General features: G+C 50.3%; 8 protein-coding genes across 8 annotated transcripts; 3 read left to right on the top strand and 5 right to left on the bottom strand.

Annotated features, from left to right (window-relative positions):
- Positions 1-719: 719 nt before the first annotated feature.
- Positions 720-2,752, top strand: ALR1 (magnesium transporter CorA family protein; the record flags this gene model as incomplete). The annotated part of the gene is made up of 2 exons (XM_041695291.1): positions 720-2,113; positions 2,173-2,752. 2 exons carry the CDS (start codon positions 720-722, stop codon positions 2,750-2,752), a joined length of 1,974 nt encoding a protein of 657 aa, XP_041561036.1.
- Positions 2,753-3,279: 527 nt separating this feature from the next.
- Positions 3,280-5,034, top strand: MID1 (MID1 family protein; the record flags this gene model as incomplete). The annotated part of the gene is made up of 2 exons (XM_041695289.1): positions 3,280-4,351; positions 4,406-5,034. The coding sequence occupies 2 exons, from the start codon at positions 3,280-3,282 to the stop codon at positions 5,032-5,034; spliced, it is 1,701 nt and encodes a 566-aa protein (XP_041561035.1).
- A 454-nt stretch (positions 5,035-5,488) lies between these two features.
- On the bottom strand, positions 5,489-6,916 carry APUU_70418S (splicing factor ESS-2 family protein; the record flags this gene model as incomplete). Its single annotated transcript, XM_041695288.1, has 1 exon — positions 5,489-6,916. One exon carries the CDS (start codon positions 6,914-6,916, stop codon positions 5,489-5,491), a length of 1,428 nt encoding a protein of 475 aa, XP_041561034.1.
- Positions 6,917-7,633: 717 nt separating this feature from the next.
- Positions 7,634-10,171, bottom strand: APUU_70417S (uncharacterized protein; the record flags this gene model as incomplete). The annotated part of the gene is made up of 2 exons (XM_041695287.1): positions 7,634-9,576; positions 9,682-10,171. 2 exons carry the CDS (start codon positions 10,169-10,171, stop codon positions 7,634-7,636), a joined length of 2,433 nt encoding a protein of 810 aa, XP_041561033.1.
- A 1,496-nt stretch (positions 10,172-11,667) lies between these two features.
- Positions 11,668-12,556, bottom strand: APUU_70416S (uncharacterized protein; the record flags this gene model as incomplete). Its single annotated transcript, XM_041695286.1, has 3 exons — positions 11,668-11,916; positions 11,976-12,085; positions 12,133-12,556. 3 exons carry the CDS (start codon positions 12,554-12,556, stop codon positions 11,668-11,670), a joined length of 783 nt encoding a protein of 260 aa, XP_041561032.1.
- Positions 12,557-14,375: 1,819 nt separating this feature from the next.
- Positions 14,376-18,027, bottom strand: APUU_70415S (putative RNA polymerase II transcription elongation factor (Ctr9); the record flags this gene model as incomplete). The annotated part of the gene is made up of 2 exons (XM_041695285.1): positions 14,376-17,099; positions 17,173-18,027. The coding sequence occupies 2 exons, from the start codon at positions 18,025-18,027 to the stop codon at positions 14,376-14,378; spliced, it is 3,579 nt and encodes a 1,192-aa protein (XP_041561031.1).
- Positions 18,028-18,651: 624 nt separating this feature from the next.
- APUU_70414S (lysophospholipid acyltransferase family protein) lies at positions 18,652-19,971 on the bottom strand (the record flags this gene model as incomplete). The annotated part of the gene is made up of 2 exons (XM_041695284.1): positions 18,652-19,054; positions 19,124-19,971. 2 exons carry the CDS (start codon positions 19,969-19,971, stop codon positions 18,652-18,654), a joined length of 1,251 nt encoding a protein of 416 aa, XP_041561030.1.
- An 836-nt stretch (positions 19,972-20,807) lies between these two features.
- Positions 20,808-22,242, top strand: POS5 (NADH kinase POS5; the record flags this gene model as incomplete). Its single annotated transcript, XM_041695283.1, has 3 exons — positions 20,808-20,955; positions 21,006-21,120; positions 21,174-22,242. 3 exons carry the CDS (start codon positions 20,808-20,810, stop codon positions 22,240-22,242), a joined length of 1,332 nt encoding a protein of 443 aa, XP_041561029.1.
- Positions 22,243-22,343: the final 101 nt, after the last annotated feature.

Below are 22,343 nucleotides of genomic sequence, written 5' to 3'. Positions count from 1 at the left end.
GAGTACCTTTGTTCCAGCCGTGTGGGTTGTGGCAAATTTCTTTGTCGATTGCACTCCATACTAGCGCTGAATCCTGCATCATACAACCCTGTATTTCAAAGTTTTCTCCTGCTTTGACACTCGGGCTTGAAGATTCAACCCCTTATCACCGCATCCGTTATAAGGACAGACACGACAGTCAGCCCTGGAATTTGCTTTACTGAACTTCTCGACTTTTATTCACTGCCTTTTCGATCCCGTCGAACCATTTTCAAGTTACGTCAAACGAAATTTCTGCGGTGAAACTGATCGCAGAATTTGCTTAAGAGGCGATTTTCTAACAAGACCCCCTTCCCTTCGCAACTACGGAGCGCCAGCGCTCCTTTTCGCCTTATTCAGTCAAGTTGGCGGGGCTTCGCTACTCTCAGTCCTCTTTCGTGCACCCTCTCCTGGGCCCCAAGTTCAGGGTCTTCTGCGGGGGAGACACCAGACCTCCCTAACTAGGCTTCCTTGAACACCTAGAATTGGCAACACACACGTGTCGGTAATGCCAGGCCCTTGCGAGGGGTCTGGCTAATGGATGGAGGAGCAACTATCCCGGGATTATCTCTCACCCATCCTTATTCCTCTCGTGATTGGATACGTACACACAAATACCGGCGAAGGCATTGATCGTGGTTATACTGCGAAGACAACATCTTCTTTCTCAATTTTCCCGTTGATCGACATCTCATTCGAAAATGTCCGAGTCTGGCAAGTCCGAGAAGTACATGGATCTGACTAGGTTCAGCACTCCGGTGCCTGAGCTGGATGATCATCGATTTCATTTGGAAAACCAGCCACGCATTGAGGCGACTCCCGACATGGCCCTGAGCCGTCAAAACACTGCTCCGCAAGGAATAGTCGAGATACCGCAACGGCCCGACCTTCTGCAAGCTCAAGATGTCTATAGAGATTCAGGGCCGTTTTCGCGGGACTTCGAACAAGCAATAATGGACGATGATCGATCTGCGAATGATTTGAATGCTATTGGGCGCCGCTTTTCTGTCGATCCCGCTGGGAATGCCCGGCATGTTCGGACATACAGCCGCACGCATCAAGACATTGGAAACAGGTCGCGAAAGAGTTCAGTTTCAGCCAGATCATCATCGCCTCCCAATTCGGTTGATGCATTCGCAGACCCTCGTCGCCGAGAGCGCGCAAACACCCTAGAAAGCCACGGAGCCCCAGATCTGGAGGCTATCCTCCAGCGTACAGTCTCTGGTGGTACCAGACGACCAACTTTCAGCAATGCTAGCGTTATCCGACCCCAACCAGGTGACATTCAGCTGGATGTTACGGAGGATACATGCGTGCCTCCATTTGAAGAACCCGGAAGGATTCCAGTTATTGACTACGAAGAATTGGAGGAATTCGTAGCGTTGAACCGGAGAGCGAAGCCTTCAATCAGCCGACGGAAACATAGCTTGAGCTCACAAGGAAGGTACTCGCGGGTTTTTGAAGACCTTCGTCCAGGCGCCGGAAGTGCGAGTGAAGCTGATGAGAAACGCTCCTCGAGTGGGGAACTATCCATCGAGGACTCGATGCCGCCCAAGTTCAATGAAAAGATTTTTGACAACGCAAACGAGAAGGGTCTACTGGACAAATTGAAAAATGCAAACGAGCCAACGCGCTTCGGCTTCTTTTCTTCCGAGTCGCAGAGTACCGTACACGCGGCGGAGTTGGGGGATCTGGTCCTTCCGGGGGACACTTTCAGAGATCTCTTTCAACTTGGGCCAGACGGCGGTGTTTGGTGGCTCGATGTTTTGAACCCAACCGAGGCTGAAGTGAGCGCTCTTTCAAGGGCGTTCTCCATTCACCCTTTGACGACAGAAGATATTCTGACACAGGAATCGCGCGAAAAAGTCGAGCTTTTCAAGCAGTATTACTTTGTCTGTTTTCGGACATTCTACCAACTCGAGAAGGACAGTGAACGATTCATGGAGCCGGTAAACTTCTATATGGTTGTTTTTCGCGATGGCGTTTTGTCTTTCTCTTTTACGGAGAATCCCCACGCTGCCAATGTCCGAAGAAGAATTGGAAAGCTCCGTGACTACGTGTCGCTCAGCAGCGATTGGATCTGCTATGCTATGATGTAAGTTTCAGCATTAATTTCCTTACCAAACTGAACACTTCACGCTGACTTGTGTGAAGCGATGACATAGTAGATAGCTTTGGCCCCGCGATTCGGGAAATCGAAGTTGAAACCGAAGCGATTGAAGACCTTGTGTTTATTGCGCGCATGGATGACTTCGAATCATTCTTACCCCGCATTGGCAATTTACGGAAGAAAGTGATGAGCCTGATGCGACTCCTGGGTGGTAAAGCTGATGTTATTCGCGGGTTCTCGAAGCGCTGCAATGAGCAATATTCAGTGACACCTCGCGGTGATATTGGGCTTTACTTGGGTGACATTCAAGATCACGTTGTGACCATGATGTCTAATCTGGCCCATTTTGAGAAAATGCTCAGTCGATCTCATACTAATTATCTAGCTCAGTTGAACGTGACAAACTTGGTCCTGGGGAACCACGCGAACAAGGTCCTGAGCAAGGTGACGCTTATTGCAACTATACTAGTCCCAATGAACCTCATCTGCGGTTTGTTTGGAATGAATGTCCATGTACCCGGACAAGACGTCCCGGGATACGGATGGTTCTTTGGCATTGTTGGGGTCCTTGCTGCAGTTGTTGTCATCAGTGGCCTGGCTGCTCGGTTCTATAAGCTTGTGTAAAACAAGTTGTTCGACAAAATATGCATTGGTCGACGCTACTTGGTATATACCTTCGGTTCTTGTGTTCATATTGAGGCAGTTGGACTTTTGAGCTGTATTGTTAGCATTTTAAAAACGATCCGTGTTTTCGTTTCAACGTTTTTTGACTTAATATTATATGTATACCGTATTTTCAGTACTAGTATAATACAAGCGCTATATTTGGTCAGTGCCGAGATGTGGCGGTGCGGACGTATCAACAAATGTGGCAGATGCAGCCCGCCCCAGGCAGATAAGTATCGCATGCACCTCATCTTTAAGTACTTGTCGGTCCTGTTGAGGCTTTTCCACTCCATCGAACACTGGCCATTAATGACGCTGCTGCATATTTTGATTTGATACAACTGAGTTAAGCCGACTTAACTTGTACATCCTGCGCATGACTCGGACTCACTCCCATCCATCTCCGCCCTCACAAGTCGGCACCTCCGCCATCAGAGGGGCTTGCTCCTATCTTCTAGTGTTTACATGATACTAAGGTGACACGGATGGCCGCGATGGCCCGAAGATGGATCGAACCGTCCAGTTCCCCTACGCCACGAAAAGCCGTTCACCGACATCGTCGTCCTGGTGTTATGGAGAGTCTCAATATCTTACTCGCCCTACTTATCTCCGTTATTGCCCCCGCGTTGGCTACTGTCACGGGGCCGCCTGACCGTTCAATTGCCAAAGATGAGACACCTGCTGGATTTCCGTATGCCCTTGGCTCGTTCAACGGCCTGCTCATAGATCATGGGGAGGATGAGATGGGAGAAACACCGAGATTGGATCTTGTCAGTCGGGCTCCTAAAGACGCAACAGTGGAACCCCTTAAGAACAATAAATTCGAGGCACACGAAATTAGCATGGGCGCGGCTCAGCGATGGTCTTTTTCGGTGAACTCTGCGGCGAGCAACGGCGCCAACAATGCGCGCAATGATCAGAACAAAAACACGAAAGTCTACATATCTGTCACCATATGCAGGCAACCCATTCCTAAAGAGTCGATTTCTGATACTGGGCAGGGCCCGGATCCACTGGTGGTCCATGTTTCGGAAAAGGACAATAAACAGCGGAAACCCGAAAGCTTTGCGGAAGGGCATATGAGCACGACTCTACATACCAAGTCCGATGTGTACATTGATATAGAGGCTCCGAAGCCTTCAGATTTCATTGGGTCCTATTCCTACCAAGTGGCGGTGTCCACAGATAATTTCTTCCACAAATTTAATGATCAGGTTGCGCTTCAGTCCGATACGGGCTCGACAACGGCCCTGCTCTATTATGCCGAAGAAATTGCAAATATCGACACGGCCAACTACACTGTGTTCACCATCAACGCGGATAAAGCGGACTTATCTGGTCTGTCACAATCCTACTGCGCCCTTGAGCGGGCTGGCAAGATAGCCAATGTCGAAACAAGCTCCACCAAACCTAGGGAGCAATTCTCCATCACTGGCCTAAATCGTAGCTCAAATTACATGGGCGTCCTAGCGACGAGTAACACCACTAATTTTGGAAATGGGATTGTTGGCGGAGGCGGGACGGTCTGGAAGGCCGAACCGTTCAAGACAAAAGCGAGTGAGTACTTACCCTCATACTACGCCACACCCGATTAATTTCTAATGGGCCAAGATGGCAATTGCGAAATTATTCACAAATTAGGCTTTTGCTCCGACACTGCCCAAGCAGTCCCTTACAACCCATCGATGAGCTTATCGGAAGCCGGGAAAAAATATGACGACAACGCAGAAAAGTTGTATAGAAACTTCGCATACTCCCTTCAACAAATTCAGTGCAACACCACCAGTGAAACCAATTTTTCCATGGCTGTCAACTGCTCAGGTTGCGCAGATGCCTATAAAGCATGGCTCTGCGCCGTGACTATCCCCGAGTGTGACGATTACAACGCTTCGAACTACGAACCAAACAACGGCTCCTTGATCCGCAACATCAAACAACCGTTCCCCAATGGCACACACATCACCGAGGCGTTCAACACATCTATTATAAAAGGCCCTCGGAATGGTTTCATTGATGAGACTATCAAACCAGGTCCCTACAGTGAGAAACTTCCAAACCTGAAGTTCTGCCATGACCTAGTGCGGCAATGCCCCATGGCCTTGGGGTTTTCATGTCCAGATGGAAATAGGGCAAAATATTCGTATAATGTCAGCACCGGGTTGAGTCTTCAGGTACCATATCCTTTGTGGTCTACTATGATGGCGTCTTCGATTGTTGGAACCGTGCTGTGGCCTTTCTAGGCCAAACGACAATAAACATATTTATGGAAGCCCTGCTTTTAGTGTTTTTATCCTCATATTATATACCCATCCTACCTTGTCTATACTGTTGCTATTCCGCCACAAATTTATAGGCTGTTGTCCTCGCTCGCCCTTTTTGATAGCGTTGGTGTTTAGTGGTATAAATCAAATCACATAAATTTTCAGCCATTCGCCTTGAAGGATCATGCAGTCATAATGTTGACGTTCAGCCAAATATCCCTATCCACGTATGATCTAGAAAATTGTATATAATTGGCACTGTAGTATTAAACTCTGCTGTGGTATCATAATAAACAGTAACTCTATAACGCGATTCAGAATCAATAAACCAGTCCTTTGCGCCCTGTTCGTGGTAAGGAACCCCGTTGTTCCGAAGATACAACCCCGTGCTCGCTAAGTAGAACAGCCCAAAGGAAATAAACAAAAGGAGGGTTCATTCCTGCTTCCTCGACGCTGGTGTCCACGTATTTCTCAGCGCAGATGACGAAGGCGACTTCTCCCGCCTGGGCGTACTTCCCATTCTGGACAAGAGCTTCTGCGCCGCCGGCGTCAGCGCTTTATTTGTGCCACCAGAGCCAGGCGTGGCCGAACTAGGAGTGCGGAGCCCAAAGTCCAGCCTTGGACTGCTGGCGAACCGAGGCGTAGCTGTGATGGGAGTTTTGGTACTTTGCGCGGCTTTTTCGGCCCGTTTTGTGCGGGCAACACGATCGACCATGCGGTGGTGAAGATCTTCCCGGCGACGGTTCTGTTTGATCTCGAATGGATTCGGGGTTGCGTCGCTTTTACCTAGGATACGGAGGTCATCGAGTTCGGACTCAGCGGCGTTCTGGGATGTGGTAGGTTCGGGCTCGTGCTCGTCTTCGTCAACAAATGCATACCCGTTTACCCGTGGTGTTTCGCCGCCGGTGTATCCTGATTCTGTCTCTGTCTGACGTGGCTTGCCAGCAATCGCATCTTGAATCGCCGATATCGATGGCGAGAGCGGCGGGCCGTTACTGGCTTTCGAGGAACTCTCTTCTGGAAGTCTAGTATTCTGATATACGACCCGCTTAGGACCGACGCGTGAAGTAGCCTCAGCCTTCTGTTGGATAGTCTCGTACGAGTCCTCAACAGATGAAGGTAAGAACATCAGCGTGTTCTCCGCCTCCATCTTCCACCCATCCGGCTTGGCAGGCCGGGCATCAAAATCCGTCTTGATGGCAACTTGTTTCTGCTGATCTGGTTTGCCACCCTGCGCTTCTATACGTTTCGTTTCGCGCTGGTAGTGAGCAATCTGCCGTGCAGTCGGAATTTTGTTCCCGCTCCAGAGCCAAGCATATTTCTCTCGACGTTTGGTATTCTGTTTATCCAATAGCTTGTTGAAAGATTCGTTATCCTCGCTGGTATACTTGGATTGAAAATCAAGCAAACCCATTTTGCTGACATCCGGACGGGTAGTTTTTTGCGTTGACTCCGTTTCTGTTATTGTCGTCGCCGCCGAAACGACCGACATGGGCGTATCACCACCCCAGCCTGTCGGTGTATCTCCAGGAGCTCCTGCGCCTCTGAAATTCGGCGTTATAAACCCGGAATCGAACTGAGGCCGAGATCGCTTAGGAGTTATCATCAGTTCCGTAAGCCTCTTCCTCGAACTTGTAATCCATTCCTTATCTTTGGAGTCTAGCGCATCGAGGTATTCCCGTTTCACTTGTGATTCTAACAGTCCCGGAAAGTAATCTCGCGCAATAATATGCGATAGCGCATCGGTGTAGATATCTTCATCAAGAACGGTGGAAGGACGTTTGATGCGTTTTGGGGGAGGCGGGGGCGGCATTAGACTTGTCTCGTTATCACGCTTGATAAGCGCTTTGGAGGAGGACATCGTGGAGATGGGTGGAGGAAACGTGTGTTTGTGGAGAAAATCAATCGGTAGAGAGCTGAGAGATTGGATTGAGTAATATCTCTATAAGGCGTGTGTGAAGGAAAATGAGACAAAAGACCTCACTTTGAGGCAATGTCATTTAAGACAAAATGGGGCAGAATACTTGAGACTTCTGTATAACTCACCGCCCTGGCATACCGCCTTCCAGTCCGAAGTTGATAGCTTATGCTTTGTGGATGATTTTAGAGATTCCTTAGTTATATAGTAACAATGAACGGACTGTCTGATGCCTCTATGTATAAGGAAATAGATCCAGACCTCGACAATTAGTGCTGACAAAACTAAATACAAAAAGAAACCCGAATGATTGATGTTAATATATCCCTATACAGCCAATTTTCCGGTCCGCCCATGCCCAAGAATAAATACTATGTAATACTCCCTCGATGTTTGAACCTTTTTCTTTTTGGAAACAGACCGCTGAGAAATGCTAAGATAATGCAAAAAATATTCGTCAACGACCGCGTGAAATAAAGGATTGTGTCAAAAGAAATTCATCGCAAAAGATTGTTGTAATGCAACTCAAAACGGGAATTCATAAAGTCGTCGAAAAGGTGTATGACCAGTTGCTGGAGAGTGGTGAAGACTCCCGGATCAGGAAGTGAAGAGACTCGTCTTCAAGAAGCGGCCCAAAATGGGCCCAAAGGGAGATGAGGGTTAGGCGTTCGCGGGCGAAGGAATCTTTGGTGATGGAAAGAGGGAGTATGATGTGGTGCGACCCTTCTGCCGATTTGCGCTCTTTGGAGGAAGTTCGGGTCTGGCAACCTTGTTCACCAGGGGAGCAGCCTCAACTTCAGATGTGGACTTGGCGCGGTCGTGAACAGAAGCCCCCCCCATCAGCTTTGTGGAATCGGTGCTGTTGTTGCTCTCTGGGCGGGACATGATTTGCGACTCGATTTCCCGTGCCAGGCTTTTTGTCTGGCGGTGGTTGGAGGAATGGGAAGAGGAGTCCTGGTTCACCAACTCGGACTGCTCCCCAGGAAGCATAAGGTCCGATGTAGAAAAGTCGCGGCTGCTCGCAAGGCTGTGTACCAACTCGGGCACGCTTGTGGTGGAAACTGATGACCGATGTTTCCGTACGATTGAAGCAGCGCGGGATAATATTAGACTCTCCTGTGAGTTGTATTTGCTGATGGGGGAGAAGCTGCTTCGAGGAGACACGGGTTGCTCTACAGCGTGGAACCCGCCTTGTGAACAGAAGGAGAAGTGTCGATCTGATTCCCCATCAGCCGCGAGGTAGTCCTCGTACATCGTATCGGGGGAGATGTGTTTAGTCAGAGCTCCTGACAACACGGAGGAACTGACTGGTCGGAGAAAGACTCCATCCTTCTGGGTACCCATCTCACCCCCATAGCCAGCACTAAACGGCGTTGTAGCTAAGCGGGAACTCGGTGCTGAGCGCGAAGCACTGGAGTCCAAGTCAGGTGTCGAAAGCACCGACGTCCTAAGGTATTTTTGGTCAGAAAAAGATACCGAAGGCTGCGTTGATGAGACACTCCGGTTGGATGTGGTAACAGGAACCGCGATTCCGTCCTTTCGAGCTTCGTCTACTGAAGCGCGACCCCAGTCGAAATCAGAATTTGACTCTGCTGCGTGTTCGTAACAGTAGTCAATATCATCATCCCAGGATTCATAGATTGTCTCGTGGATGGTTTTCTGATGGACTGATGATTGCCGTCGGAGTGCAATTTGAGTGGCTCGGTCGTCATGCGGCGTGTGGGCTCGATCCCGAGAATATTGAGGAAGAGTGGGTGATCCCAATGCCTCGGAAAACTTCTTTGAGAGTTCCTGTGCTACATTAATGGATAGGTGAGATTTTGGGGCGACATTTGTTTTAGGCGACACTTGACTCTCCAGAGTTCTTGAGTAATCTGATTCCGGGCTGTCATGCCAATGTGTTGCTTCGTCCTCCTCGGGAACATCCTCCAACTCTGAGCTGGGACTTGTGAGTGCCGACACATTTCTAGCATCCATATTTTCGTTGTTGGGGTCAGTGGTGATGGCATGACCCAAGGTAGGGTGGATCATACCCTCCAAATTGAGGCTCGTCGGCGAAGAGGCGGGCATGGAGTCATCATCTGTGTAGTAAGTATGCTCCGGATATGACTGTTGCTGAGAGTCCAAGTCCAGGATTTCATCAATCACTCTAGGTGAAGGTTCTGGGATCTCAGGAGATGACGCCAGTCTTGGCGACGAAGCACGCGGTGGTGAAGCAGGTGCATCGAGTCGAGGATGCCTTGATACAGGCCGCGAAAAGTTCTCAAAGATTCGCGATTCTCGTAGGGGCCGCGAGTCTAGTTGGCGTGGGCTAGTGCATCTCTCACCGGGCGAATGTGGTGGACTAGCAGGTGACGGGCCAACGTTGTCGTGATCGATCACGAAGTGAGAGAGATCCTCAGCTGAAAGGCTTCGCAAATTAATATCATCCGCCCGGATGCCTTTGAGATTCGTGACAGGTTTTTGGGATGCTCGGATGGCGGAGAATTCCGTAACCAAATCATTCTCCCGAGTCTTACCCAGCGATTGAAACTGAGCCGGGCTGGTGTGAGTTAAGTGGTGGAAGTCGAAAGGATCAGAAATCAGGCGCTTCCTCTGCTCATCTATACCAACCCAATAAGAAACGTGCTATTAAAGATCCCCGGGAAGAAGTATATTTGCTACTTTCCGCAGACACTCGGAGCTATGGGGAGAAAGAGGACACTTACGGGCATCATTCGACCGTGTCTTATGGTGACGGCTAAAGTCGAAACGGGATTTTTCGCGCTCCATTTCCTCTTCTTCCTCCGGGGTACCAACCATATTGACCTTACTCCCTTGACGGCGCAGAATCCGGCTTCCACGTAGGAAGAGTGACTTAGTTACACTTTCATGCCGGTCGTGGCGCGCACCGCCTGCGGGAACTGCGCGGTCCTCATGCGTGAAGGGCAAAAGTGCGTTCTCGTTGGATGTCATTGAAGAGGAGGGGGAGCGACGCGACGAGTTGATAGAGGTAGATGTAGAAGTCGTGGTGTTGCTCCTCGAACGCCCACTGAAAACGGACAATCTTTTAGGGCTCTGGGTATGAGCAGTTGACCTTGAGCGCATATGAACCGAATGGTCGGGGTTGTCACTGCAGGACGCTCCGGTGGACGGCCGGTCGAAATCCTGCGCCGTTGGGCGAGGGGCTGAAACAGAAAAGTGAGGGCTTAATGGCATGGTGGAACAACGTCGGTATCACACACAAAGTCCAAAAGGGCCGGAACAATCTGGTGGCCTTTGTTCAAACCAAAAGATGCTCGTTAGAACAGGGCCGGTTATTATGGTCACGGTTATGCCTTGGATTGGTATGGCCGGGCCCTGGCATGGACCATGGTAGTAAGATGAAATGAGACAATGGGGTTGTCCAAGGAAAGGGGAGACGCTAAGTATATAAACGGGAGCGGAGTCCGAAAACAACAAGAAGAGAAAGAGGTAGGATCAATTGAAGTGAAGCTGAAGGAATGGAACAACGATTGTCACAGACACAAGACGAGAAGTCTGGATCAGAAACAATTGGAACCTGGTGGAGGAAGCGTGCACTAGTCTCCGGAGCGACAGCGATGATAGAGGCTAGGCCAGAGGAATCTATAGCACAGATCCAGAGTAAAGAATGAATGGACGCGACAATGGTGAGTGAAAGGAGGGAGAATGAATGAGCTGCACGGAGTACAGTTGAGTGAAAATAACCTTGGGAACGAAAAAGGAGAGACAGAAGAGGGAGAAAATGGGAGAGGGGAGAGAAGAGAGCGAAGAGCGAAGGGAACCAAAAAAAAAGTGGGATAGCCCGCGTTGAAGAAGAGCAGCAGGTGAGGGAATATCCGTGGTAATAATATTTGCTGGAGAGGCAGGGAAATAAAACTCCTAGCTAGAGTCCAGCCTATAATAAGAAAAAAAGATCATAACACTACGGACGACGGAGTACACTTCCCTACCGACTACTGGATGATGTGCGCAAGTAGCTCTCTAGATGGGGATCCAGGGCAGCACAGCATCGCTTTGTTCTGCCCCCGCCAGTATCGACTTTTGGGTTGACGCGCTCTTTCAGAATTCAGATAGTCTACGCCTACTTATTCCAGGTGGGAGTAGCATTCGTACCCATGTTGACGCCACAGATTCACTTCCCGACCTGTGCCATGGCAAGGGGAGCAGCTCCAACTCGTCGGAAGCCGCCAGGGACACGCGACGGCAAGCTCCTGCATTAACACGTACATAAGTATAGTCTCAGGCTACAAGGGGGGATGCGCCGACGCAGCGTGTACGGCGCAGGGACCAGGAAACCGCAGTAATACCGTCCGTCCATCGCCCACCTCCGAGTTGACTGGCACCCAAGTCGACTACCAATGTTGATGATTGTCGCCCAAGTTCCACGGTACAGACGACGTGCCCCGTCAGTTGAACGCTGATCGATCGGATCCCACTTATCATCGAGATAACTATCGGCGTCGACAAAGTGCTCGACAAAAGAAACAACAGTAAGAAATAATAGAAACCTGTGTAACAGGCAGCGGCCGGGGAGACAGGCCGCACGGCAGGGATGTGACATGAACTTCCCGCCCCAGCCTTAGCCTCCTCCAGGTGCGAATAAACTCGGAGATGGTTGCTCCTGGCGTGGGCGGGCTGGGATGTGGCTGGCCGTTGCATCGACGCTTATCCCCTTGGTTGGAGCAGACGAGTTACAGAGCCAGAAATTCCGACCATGCAGTTCCAGACTCGCTCTGCATCCCACACGGACTGTGTTGGGCAGGAATCGGCGGTGGGTTCGAACCTCTGGAGTTCTGGTTCCTTTGGATCTGGTGTTCAGGAGGTCGGAAAGGGGAAAAGAAAGGACCATCGCCGCCCGATAGGCCCTTTGCCGCGAAATTATCTCGACTGAAGCGGGAACCAGAGAACGGAGCTAAGCCCAAGAATCCCAGAGATGGGGCCTGAGCAGGAGTTAGCGCCAGAGTTAGTGTCTTGGTGAGTGGGCGACGATGCATCGAACCTCCATGGAACTGGAAGATTGGCGTGTCACCACCGCAGCGAACATCACAAACAGTGGCTGTTGCGAGCACCGGAAAACCTGGGTTGTCACAAGAGAATCTGGGGGGAGCTCTGAGACTGTTAGCAAACTCAAGTTCTCAAGTCTCAAGTTCCCCTACTTCTCACGAGCTGGCGAACGGTGGAAACCGCAGTCAGAGCATCCGAGGATAAGACCCGACACGGTCCACGGCAAGTCGAGGAAGAAGCAAAAACACACAATCCCACAAGGGCCACAACACAGAAAAACAACCGCCGACGTCGATTGGAAGTCAATCCAGGCACGTCTGGATCGTCATTCGCTTCCACTCCCCGATTTTCAACGTTCTCTCCACCCGAGGCACGAGACCAAGCCCGTGAGTGGCCGCCCGGCCAATATTGTGGTTTTTTAGCGGAATCCTGCGATTTGAGGCGATTGTCGCGTCGCATCCTCTTTTCAGAGACGCTCGTGAGACTGTGGTTCACGCCCGTCGCTCTTGATTTACTGCGAATGCGATGGGCATGCGGATACCAGATAGAGTCGCCCTGACGGTGGACCACGACCATCTAGTGCAATCTTCGAAAAGCGAGATGGTCAGTAATACAAAGTTTGCTTGCCAGCGCCCGGGGTATATTTCGTAAGCCGTGAATAACAATAGTTAACCTAATGCGCCACCGCATAATCGCGATCCCTATATCTCTCGGCTCCAGCCTCGGATCAGCATGTGTGTGCACCGGCAGTTCGCTCTCTACAATTATCAAAGTAATATGATCCATCCAGCGATGGATCTCGCTGGATCATCAAGCACGAGATATGTCCGGTCTGGACTTCCAGAAATAGAAGAGACAGCAACCTCAAACATCCTGGAGCCAGACACATGCGCAACCAGACGCAGGATGACGCAGTGACACGAGCTGCTGCTGGCGATCACACCGCCAGAGAATTAGGTACCTGCAGGCAGCCAGCACGAGTCGTTTCCTTTGGATATGTCATCTGTAGCTCGAGATATTGCTTTTTTTTTTTTTCTGGGCTTCTATAGTCCATGACCGCTCTGCCGGGTTGCCTGATGTTTACCCGAGACCTCATACGTATTTTGATTCCTGCAAAGGAAAATCATCCCATCTGTCAGACTGTCACTATCTGGCTCCCACGCCAGGTTGTTGGGTTGGACTCCGACTCGCGATCGAAATTCCCTCGTTGATCCACACAGTTTCAGTTCCTTACTCCATCAGGATGGGTCTGGAGACTGGACAAACATGTCGCTCTGTCCTCTTGAGCGAGTCTGTGCTGCACAGTTGCGTCGACCGACGTCTGAATTCGAGCTCCAGTGTCAGAGAGAGACACAAGAGGCCCTCGTGGACTTTGACCGACAGGGACTGCGCAGTCATACCAAACCATGCATCCCGACAGGTCGAACTCCCAGGTCCATCCCCCTATGGCACTGGTTGGACAAGGATGGCCGTCTTCCCCAGCTTTCACAAGGAATTGCTCCAGGCGGGCAGACACGCCGCACGATTCCCTGGGTCTCGGACTCGGTATCATAAGTTCATAACCCTGTCAGTGTCGACAGGGGTTGTTACCGTCCGTCGTCCAGGGATCGGTTAATGTGGGCGCTCTTGTTCCCCAGTCCCGTCTGAAAGGGGCGTGCATTATTTAGGCCAACCACAGGACACATTATCCGAACTGACATCTCGTCTAGTTAGGATTCAGGATGAGGAAGATCCTTCCCTCGCTGGCTTCCTTAGTGTGTTCGTCAAGTTCTTCCTTCTGGGTAAACCCGACAATCATCCGGCCAGTTGAACCCCCGTGCTCTACGGAGTACTGCCAAAGTCCGCACCAACGTCTCAGACCTGAACCCTAACAGCGCCCTCGGCCGTTCAACCACTTTGAACTCAAGAAATTACGCACGGAGTTGACCCGGCATTGACATCCCCATTCAGAAATTGTTGTGTGTTCCCGTCCTCACAATCCTAACCGTGGTAGAGGCTGCTCAACCTTGGCGAGCTGAGTACCTCGTACTCCGTTTCTACTGCCCCAGATGTAGGACACAGGAACCATACATTTTGTAGCCGACGGTTGCAAGTCGTAGCTATCTCTTTGAAGTCTCAGCATGTAATCGAGCAACTGGTATAGATATACTACTCTTGTTTCCGGCGTAGCACAGTGGCCGTGTTTTGTCAATGTGAAAAAGTTAGGCCCAGCACCTGTAATTCAATTCTGTTGCATGCACGCATTAAGAGAAGCTCGAGTCTGAAAATACAGTCATCCCAACGCCAAATATATATCATATGGGATAAGAACAATGAAAGTGTCGAGAATGTAAACTACATAGTGATGAAATAGAAACCAAATAGGTTGAAGAACGCAGCGAGCAGTCTTAAGAGTCTACTCATCGCCATCCTTCATCTCCGTGTCCTCTTTTTCGCTGAACAAGCCTCCGTCATCGTCACCATCGTCTCCAGCTGGTTGAGCGACATCCTCATCGTCATCATCGTCGTCTGCAACCCGTCTCGTCACCTTGGCTCTGCGCCTTTGTACAACTCCATCTTCCTCTTCGTCATCATCACCACCTGTCGGCGTAGCAGCAGCAGGTTCCTCCTCGTCATCCGAATCAACCACCATCTCAGAACTCTTATACTTGTTCTGTGCCTTCCCAGCACTAGAAGAAGCACCTCTCGACCTTCGCTCCAGCCGTCTCTTTTTCTTCGGCGCGCTTTCCTCCTTGCCACTCTCATCAGGCTCAGAGCTACGTGCAGCCCTCGTCTCACCCTCGTCGTCGTTAATGAAGTCATCCTCCGTACGGCGTTGCTTCTTCCTCTTGCCTGATGTTGCAGTCTTCTTCTTCCTTTTAATTTTCTCGCCCGTCTCGGACTCAGTCGTCATCTCGGCTTCTTCACGCGCCCGTTCCTCATCCGCACGCTGGGAGGCTAACTTCTGAGCTTCTTCAACGAGCTGTTGTCGCTCTTCAGCAATACGTTGTTTCCTCTCGCGCTCTTCCTCTTGGGCTTTTCGCACTTCTTCCTCGCGATGGCGGATCTCGGCCTCGCGGGCATCACGAGCTTGCTGAAGCTTAGCGGCGTTTTTCTCTTCGTATTCCTTCTGGCTTTGGAGGGCCCGGTCAAGCTGCTTGATAATCGTCTTGGACATGTTGGCACGCTGTTCGAGGGACTCGGCCGGGTAAGGTGGGGTTTTGACTTGGGCGATACGTCCGAAGGTATCGGCTGCCGTGCGGAGGCCGTCGGCTGCATCTTGGACGTCTTGCACCGTCCGCTGTGTTTCGGAGAGACTGTAGGTTAGAGAGGCGATTTGGTTTTGGACGAAAGCGACGTTGAATTCTAGGTGAGCCTGGGTAGGAGCGACGGAGTGTGCCCGCTGCGCGTAGTCCAGGGCTGTTTTCATTGCTGCGAGGCTCATTTCCTGCTTGCCTTTGAGGAGCCAAACGCGACCGAGACAGGCTAGGATCTGGGCGTCGCGGGCCCGGTCTTTTGATAGGGCTGCCTCGTAGTGCTCGATCGAGCGTGTGTATTGACGTAGTTCTGCGTAGACGTGACCCAGATTTAGGTAGACGCTGGCATCTTTCAGCGAGTCGCGGATTTTGGAGAATATGTGCACTGCTGTGCTCAAATCCTTCTTGTCGTCCACCAGTGCAATTGCAATGCCCTGCGCTGCGTAGGCGTTCCGAGGATCTAATTGAAGTGCCTTATCGAAGAACTCGACAGCACGCTCGTACATCTTGCGACGCTTCTCCTTCTCCTGGTCCGTATCACGTCGCATGTCTCTGGCAAAGAGTAGGTGGACGTTGCCCATCCCGGTGAGGGAGTATCGGTCATGCTTGTCAAAGTACTGTAGTGTATGCTTGTGATGCCTCTGTTCATGGTCCTCTGCAATGTTTGCAGCCCGTTTCTTGGATTTGCTAAGATACCACCCAAATAACGCACGGACTTCAAGATTTGTCGAATCAGTCTCATAGAGCTTGGCCATCTTCTTGGGCCCTTCGTCTGTTGGGCTACGGCGGAGAGCGAGGTATGTTAATCGCGCGTTCGCCTCGGTGTAGTCGCTGTGACGTTCCAGGAGGCCCTCGTAGATCTTCTTCGCCTCGTCTGGCATATCAGACGCCTCATATGCCCGACCAAGGTTGTAACTTATTGTTGTAACCAGCGCATCAGTGTCAAGCTCACTCTCTTTCTCTTGCGATCGGACACAGGAGTCAAGTGCTGCTTGGAACATGTCGTGAGCTAGGCCCAGCTTCTCGCTTTGGTACATGAAGCAACCAATATTGTTGAGCAGTTGCGGTGGCAGATTCACTCGAAGTGCAGCCTTGATTTCCTCCTCATCTTCGAGGTCCTGGGGGCGTTCTTCATCCGGTATATCCGCCAATTGCAGTTCTTCCAGTTGCGTCAAGCACTGCATGCTCTTATCTGGAGCAGACTGCTCATACAGCCGGGAGAGATACACCAAGACAGACTCGTCTGGTGTGATCTTTTTACTTTCATCTTTCCACAGCGCGCGAACACCCTCGAAAAGGGTTATGGCTTTCTTAATTTCCGCCGATTTGTCTTCTTTGCTCTCGCTTCTCTGCACTGCGAATACCTCTTCCGCATTGAGAGCTCCTAGGAGCATCATGCACTCCGGATTCTTTGTTTGCTGTATGATCTTCTCCAACTGGAATTTAGCCCCGTCATAGTCTTTGTTAGACACCTGCATCTGTACGGAGCCGAACTTAGCCGGGAGATATCCCCTGTCGCCACCTCCCCGAGCCTGGTCGGAACGACTGTAGTATTCCGCTGCTTTGACTAAATCGCCCTCGTAATGGCATTTTCGGCCGAGCAAGTACCATCCGTCGCTAGCTATCTGCATGACATCGGTGTTCTCAATTGATTTGCGAGCAAGGGTATCAACCGTCGAATATGATTTTCTCAAGAGGAAATAACTACCGAATAGAGCGCAGGTCATGGGATACTCCTTGTCCAACTTGAAGGATGTCTGGGTGTATTGAGTCATTGCCAGCTTGTATAAGGAACCGAACGCTGGGTCCGTAGTAGCATGCCGAGAGCTGTCATAGAGGTAGTATACCGCGAGGAGAATGTTGGCAACCTTCGAGTCAGGGTTCTATAAAATGAAACGGACAACCAAATTAGTTCCTCGTAATGACTAGGAGGTATACTATAGTGCTGCAACATACCAGTGCTAGGGCACGTTCCCAGGCAACCTTGGCTTGGTCCTTGAAGCCCAATTGCCATAGACAACACCCAATGCCAATCCGAGGATCTGGGTCACTTAATCCAGGCATTCTAACCAAGACCTTCTGGTACCCTTCCAGCGCCTCAGCATAACGTCCAAGCAGATAATGCGCCCTTGCACGCCCAAGAATGGCCATGATATTTCTACCCCCAAATGCTTTGGACGACTCATCAAATTGTTTGAGAGCTTGTCGCAATGATTCCACTCTTTCTGAATTGTCAACGGTTCCAGGCCGTACTGGTCGCGGGGGATGTAAAGAGGCGCGCAATAAGGAAAGAACACCACGAGCAAGGAAAAGTGGCGGAAAGGACGGGTTCAACCGTGAAGCTTCGTTTAGTATTCCCGTCGCTTGCTGGATATAGTAGTCCTTGGTCTTGGCTTCTGTACCTAAACCACCATCTGATATCACCCGGGGTGCCTGTCGGCCTTTCAGCAAATAAAGCCAACATACCCAACCCAGTAACCCGAGCTTCTCCTTCGTGGCACCTTGAGCAACTGACGCGAGGCCCTTGTTCAGGATGTCAATCGCATGGTCAATCTGCCTTTGTTTGGCATAGGCGAGCGCTATGATTACCCAGAAATTCTTCGCTGCCTTTTCGTTCTCCAGAAGCGTGCAGAGTTCGGTTGGGTCGTCGGGAAGCCCTTCAAGACTAACTTCGACTTCGCTGTCGAGTGTGGATGCGGGAATATCGATGGCAGACGGAATGTCAGAGAAGCGAAGATTGGCCAGAGATCCGATCATCGGAAATGTATCCCCGTTCATACCGTTTGCATATCTATTTTGTAGAGACGCCATGGCGGCCGTGTGCGAAGTTCTCGAATCGACAGCGCGAGCTTTGGAACGCGGATATGAAAGTTCGGTCGGAGAATGGAGTAGCCTGCCGTAAAAAAAAACTCAACTCATACTTTTTTTCCAAAAGTGAGATTAGACAGACGATATTAGACGGGTTCTCTGGCTGCGTAACAAAGTGAAAGAGGGACGGCGCCTTCACTTGCCTGCAGTTGTTACTGCTTTAGTTTGCGATGAGGACAATGATTGGAATTTCAGTGCCTGAGGCCTGAAAAAGCGGATCTGTGGCTGGTGCACACCGCCAATTTGTGGCGTCAGCTCTCAAGATCCGAACTTACTTGTACGGAGTATGCACGTTACTTTTTAAGAGCATGGATGTTTATAGGCACTTATTGCAACTTCTCTATGATTTAATTGTTCACTACATATAAATCGTGTATATCTATTCCCTTCAGTGTGCTGACTCCTGAGCAGAAAGAAAAAAGTTTAATTATAACCCTTGAGACCCAGTAAAAAAAAAGAAAACACCCAAGTGATCAGTCATAAGAATAGGAGTAGACATTATTCATAATAAAGTCATAATAAAGTAAAAGGAATAGGAGACGAGGATTTAGAGAAGTGACTTTGATTCTAAGCGCATGTGTTCAAGAGCCCTGTAAGTTTAGGAACCCGACAGAGGAAAGCGAGACCGAATACCACCCTAAATATCCGACCAACTTCAGTCCAATGCCCTAAGCGGACATGGGCCTCGACATACCCGCATTTGGCTGCATCCGACTGGGTTGCATCTCCATTGCCAACCTCGATACTGCCAGCTAGAGCGGATGGGAATCGCCCGGTCTCAAAGTATTGCTCGAGTAACGCATCCTTCTCCGCCCATCGGGCTCTAAGCCAGGCATCAAACTCCTGTTGGTCATCCAGAGGTATATCTGCAAATGCAAAACGCCTCCAGTACATGTTGACGGAAGTCGGTGGGCGTCCTTGTACATACGTTGACCGAAGGGTGAAATATTTGTCAGCGTAACTGCCTCTTCTATTCCACAGAAACAGAATAGTCAGTACGATTCAGCTATATGTATGTCAGAGAAGCACCGTGACTTACGGAGGGCCTTCATAGCCAATAGTGCAGTCATATACCCAGTCAACGGTTCCTCTCAACTGCTGTAAGCAGAAAAACAAGCCAGTCGAGCGGGGAAGAACTTGATGTTGGAGGGGTGGAAACGAGTTTTTAGCGCCATAAGCATCGCTTCGTCGTTTAGTGTTCAGGGAGAGGTTCGTTCCTTCCGGGAATATCAAAAGCCACATTGGATCATACTTCGGCGAGCCCGAATCAGAACCCCTATGTTGGGTTTTTAGCTTCGCCAAGCGGTGCTGTAGCCGTGGTTTATCGGACAGCCATTTTCGAGCCATGAATATGAAGCCATAGAACGTCATGCCTTGACCTATGACGGGTATGTATTTCAGGGACTCCTTAAGAATGATGAAAATGCGGCCATGCATCATGTTCGCGTAAGCAATCCACCAAAGGTAAATCCAATCGGTGTACACCTGGTGGTTGGCAATCATGACGAGTCGCTCGGGAAAAGTTGTCTTTAGACGCCCATCGCTTGCAATGTGGATGTGCCCGCGTATACTCTCGTCGCCGCTGACCCGAACATAAGTCGGGCAGCCCCATTCGGTAAGGGCTGTAATTACCAGCCCGAAAGATCTTTTGGTGGATGCCATCCAGGAGTAATAATATCGTTTCTTGATGAAGTAGAGAGGTGAGCCGATTAACTGCGTTAACAGAATAGCAACGCAGCAGCAATTGAACCAGGTTGCGAGAAGCAAAGAACGCAGCACTTGCATGGGTATCCCATGCTTGAGGCGTGGATCAACATCTCTAGAAGCCTGGGTTTGTTCTTTCGTGTCGGCCGCCGGCTTCCGCTGTCGAACCTCTGTTCCGTTCATGATGGCGGGGAATCGTATTGATGGGTGGGGACTAAGGGACGACACTGTTCTTCTCCAGAGAAAGAGGACTGCAACCACAGTTAATTTAAATTCTTGGAGAATCATCACGCGACCACTCTGCAGGAAGCAGGAGTGTCCGAAGGCATGGTGTTTGGGTGCAAACAGCGGTGTTTACTTACAGGATGAGATACTCTAAGAATAGGTCACGCACGAACAAGACGAGCGAAGAATAAGAGAATGAGTGGATGGACTAGGCTAGGCCATTTCATCCGGGAAGAAGAGAAAGGAGAAAATGCAAGGACATCCCAGAAATCACATGGAAGAGTTGAAGGAGTTGGGAAGTCCAAGTATTGATGAATGACGGCTGATGCACCCGATCTTGTGGACAGCCCAAGTTCGGCTAGCAAGAAGAGCAGGCACCGTGGTCTACTGCGCCATGACGTTAAAGCTGCTAACTTTGCTTAGCCCTCAGGGCGGTCAGAGCCCGAGATCGCCGATCTTTCTGGGGAATTGGAGGCTTCAACTCTGCACTCGATCAAGCGGGTGTCTCAACCTTGAACTCCTCGGTGGAAACTTTTATTTTTCTCTTGCACACGTCTTGGCTTTATTGCTTACATTCATCCAGAAAAGGATGACCGCCTCTCGAATATAAGTACCTCCCTCTTGCCAGGCTAAACCCAATCTCAGACTGCTGCGCTAGAAAATGTCCAGAGAATATTTAAGCCCGACACTCTAAACACCATAGGTTGACGATTAAACCGACTTCCTCTTAATGATAACTTTGGTTTCCTGCCAGCCCCCAAAATCAAGAGTCGAAAACCGCCACTTTTGGCACGATGCGGTCGGTGATAAGTCGGCTGCAGTCATTGAGGATCAATCCCACACGACAATTATCATGGACTCGGAACTTTTCAAGTTCCTTGAAACGACAGGAAATTAGAGACGTTAATATCCTTCCAGAGCGATTAATCCCCAGCTATCATGGTGCGCATCCGCTTCGAAGACCATTATGTTCCTCGCTAACGAACGGCCAGAGTCGAACGAGAACGATCTCCTTTCTCTTCAGTGGCCCGCGGCTCCCAGAAACATTTTTGTCGTGAAGAAAGACTGCGCACCAGAGGTCACCCACTCGTTAATTGAATTCATCAGGTACGGCTTACAATGCGTTCGGAACACATACGCTAATCTTTTCGGACATCCAGTCACACAGCGTCTACATATCCATCCCTTGGTATCATCTTAGAACCGAAGGTTGCGGAGGAAGTACACTTGTCGTTGCCGTTCCCCGTTTATTCTGCCCCCTTGGACAAACTGCCCTGTGCATTACATAGGAAAGTGGATCTCAGCGTTACACTAGGCGGCGATGGAACGATTCTGCATGCTTCCTCCTTATTCGCCACGTGCGTCAATGTTCCGCCGATGCTGTCGTTTAGCATGGGTACGCTGGGATTCCTTGGCGAGTGGAAGTTCAGTGAATATAAGCGTGCATTTCGCGAAATGTACATGTCCGGTGCAGGGGTGGGAGACCGCGCCTCTGTCCTTGGGGTTCCTCACTCCTTGGGTGCCGAAGAACAATCAGAAGTGATTACGGGATGGTCGTCGGTTCGCGGCAAATCTATGGGTTTTAATCGAGGAGCCAGGATTCTGATGCGAAACCGCCTCAAAGTGGCGTTGTTTACTGCTGATGGAAACCCCGTTGTAGCAGATAAGTGTTCAGAGCCTGCCCAAGGTATAGGAAGTGAGGGACTGTATGTGATGAATGAAATACTCATCCACCGCGGAAAGGAGCCGCACCTTGCCATTGTGGACGTATATGTGGGAGGAAGGTTTCTCACAGAAGCTGTGGCAGACGGCATCATCATTTCCACGCCCACTGGAAGTACAGCATACAGTCTTAGTAGCGGAGGCAGTATCGTTCATCCTCTTGTGCCAGCAGTACTTATAACACCAATCTGTGCTCGAAGCCTTAGCTTCAGGCCCTTAGTTCTGCCGGCTAGCACGCCAATTACGCTTCGTCTGAGCGAGAAGAACCGAGGACGGGAACTGGAAATCAGTATCGATGGTGTCAACATGACTCAAGGGATGACAGCGGGAATGGAAGCTCGGGTGTGGAATGAAGAGATGCGGCACGGCAAAAATGAATGGCAGGGCGGGGCGCCGTGCGTGATGCGGAGAGTTATGGGCAGCGAGGCTCATGATGGCGAAGCCCATGATGGTTGGGTAGGAGGACTGAACTCATTGCTCAAATTTAACTATCCGTTCGGGGAGTAGTAAATTAGCAATGGATGGAGCTCTGGTCCGCCTCTGTATACTTCGGGGGAATGACCCCCACTCATCTACTATGTATCGATTATCCTCTAATATCCTAACAA

The sequence above is a fragment of the Aspergillus puulaauensis genome, chromosome 7 (genome assembly GCF_016861865.1).
Source record: "Aspergillus puulaauensis MK2 DNA, chromosome 7, nearly complete sequence".
NCBI lineage: Eukaryota > Fungi > Ascomycota > Eurotiomycetes > Eurotiales > Aspergillaceae > Aspergillus > Aspergillus puulaauensis.
This window is presented reverse-complemented; position numbering and strand designations above follow the sequence as displayed.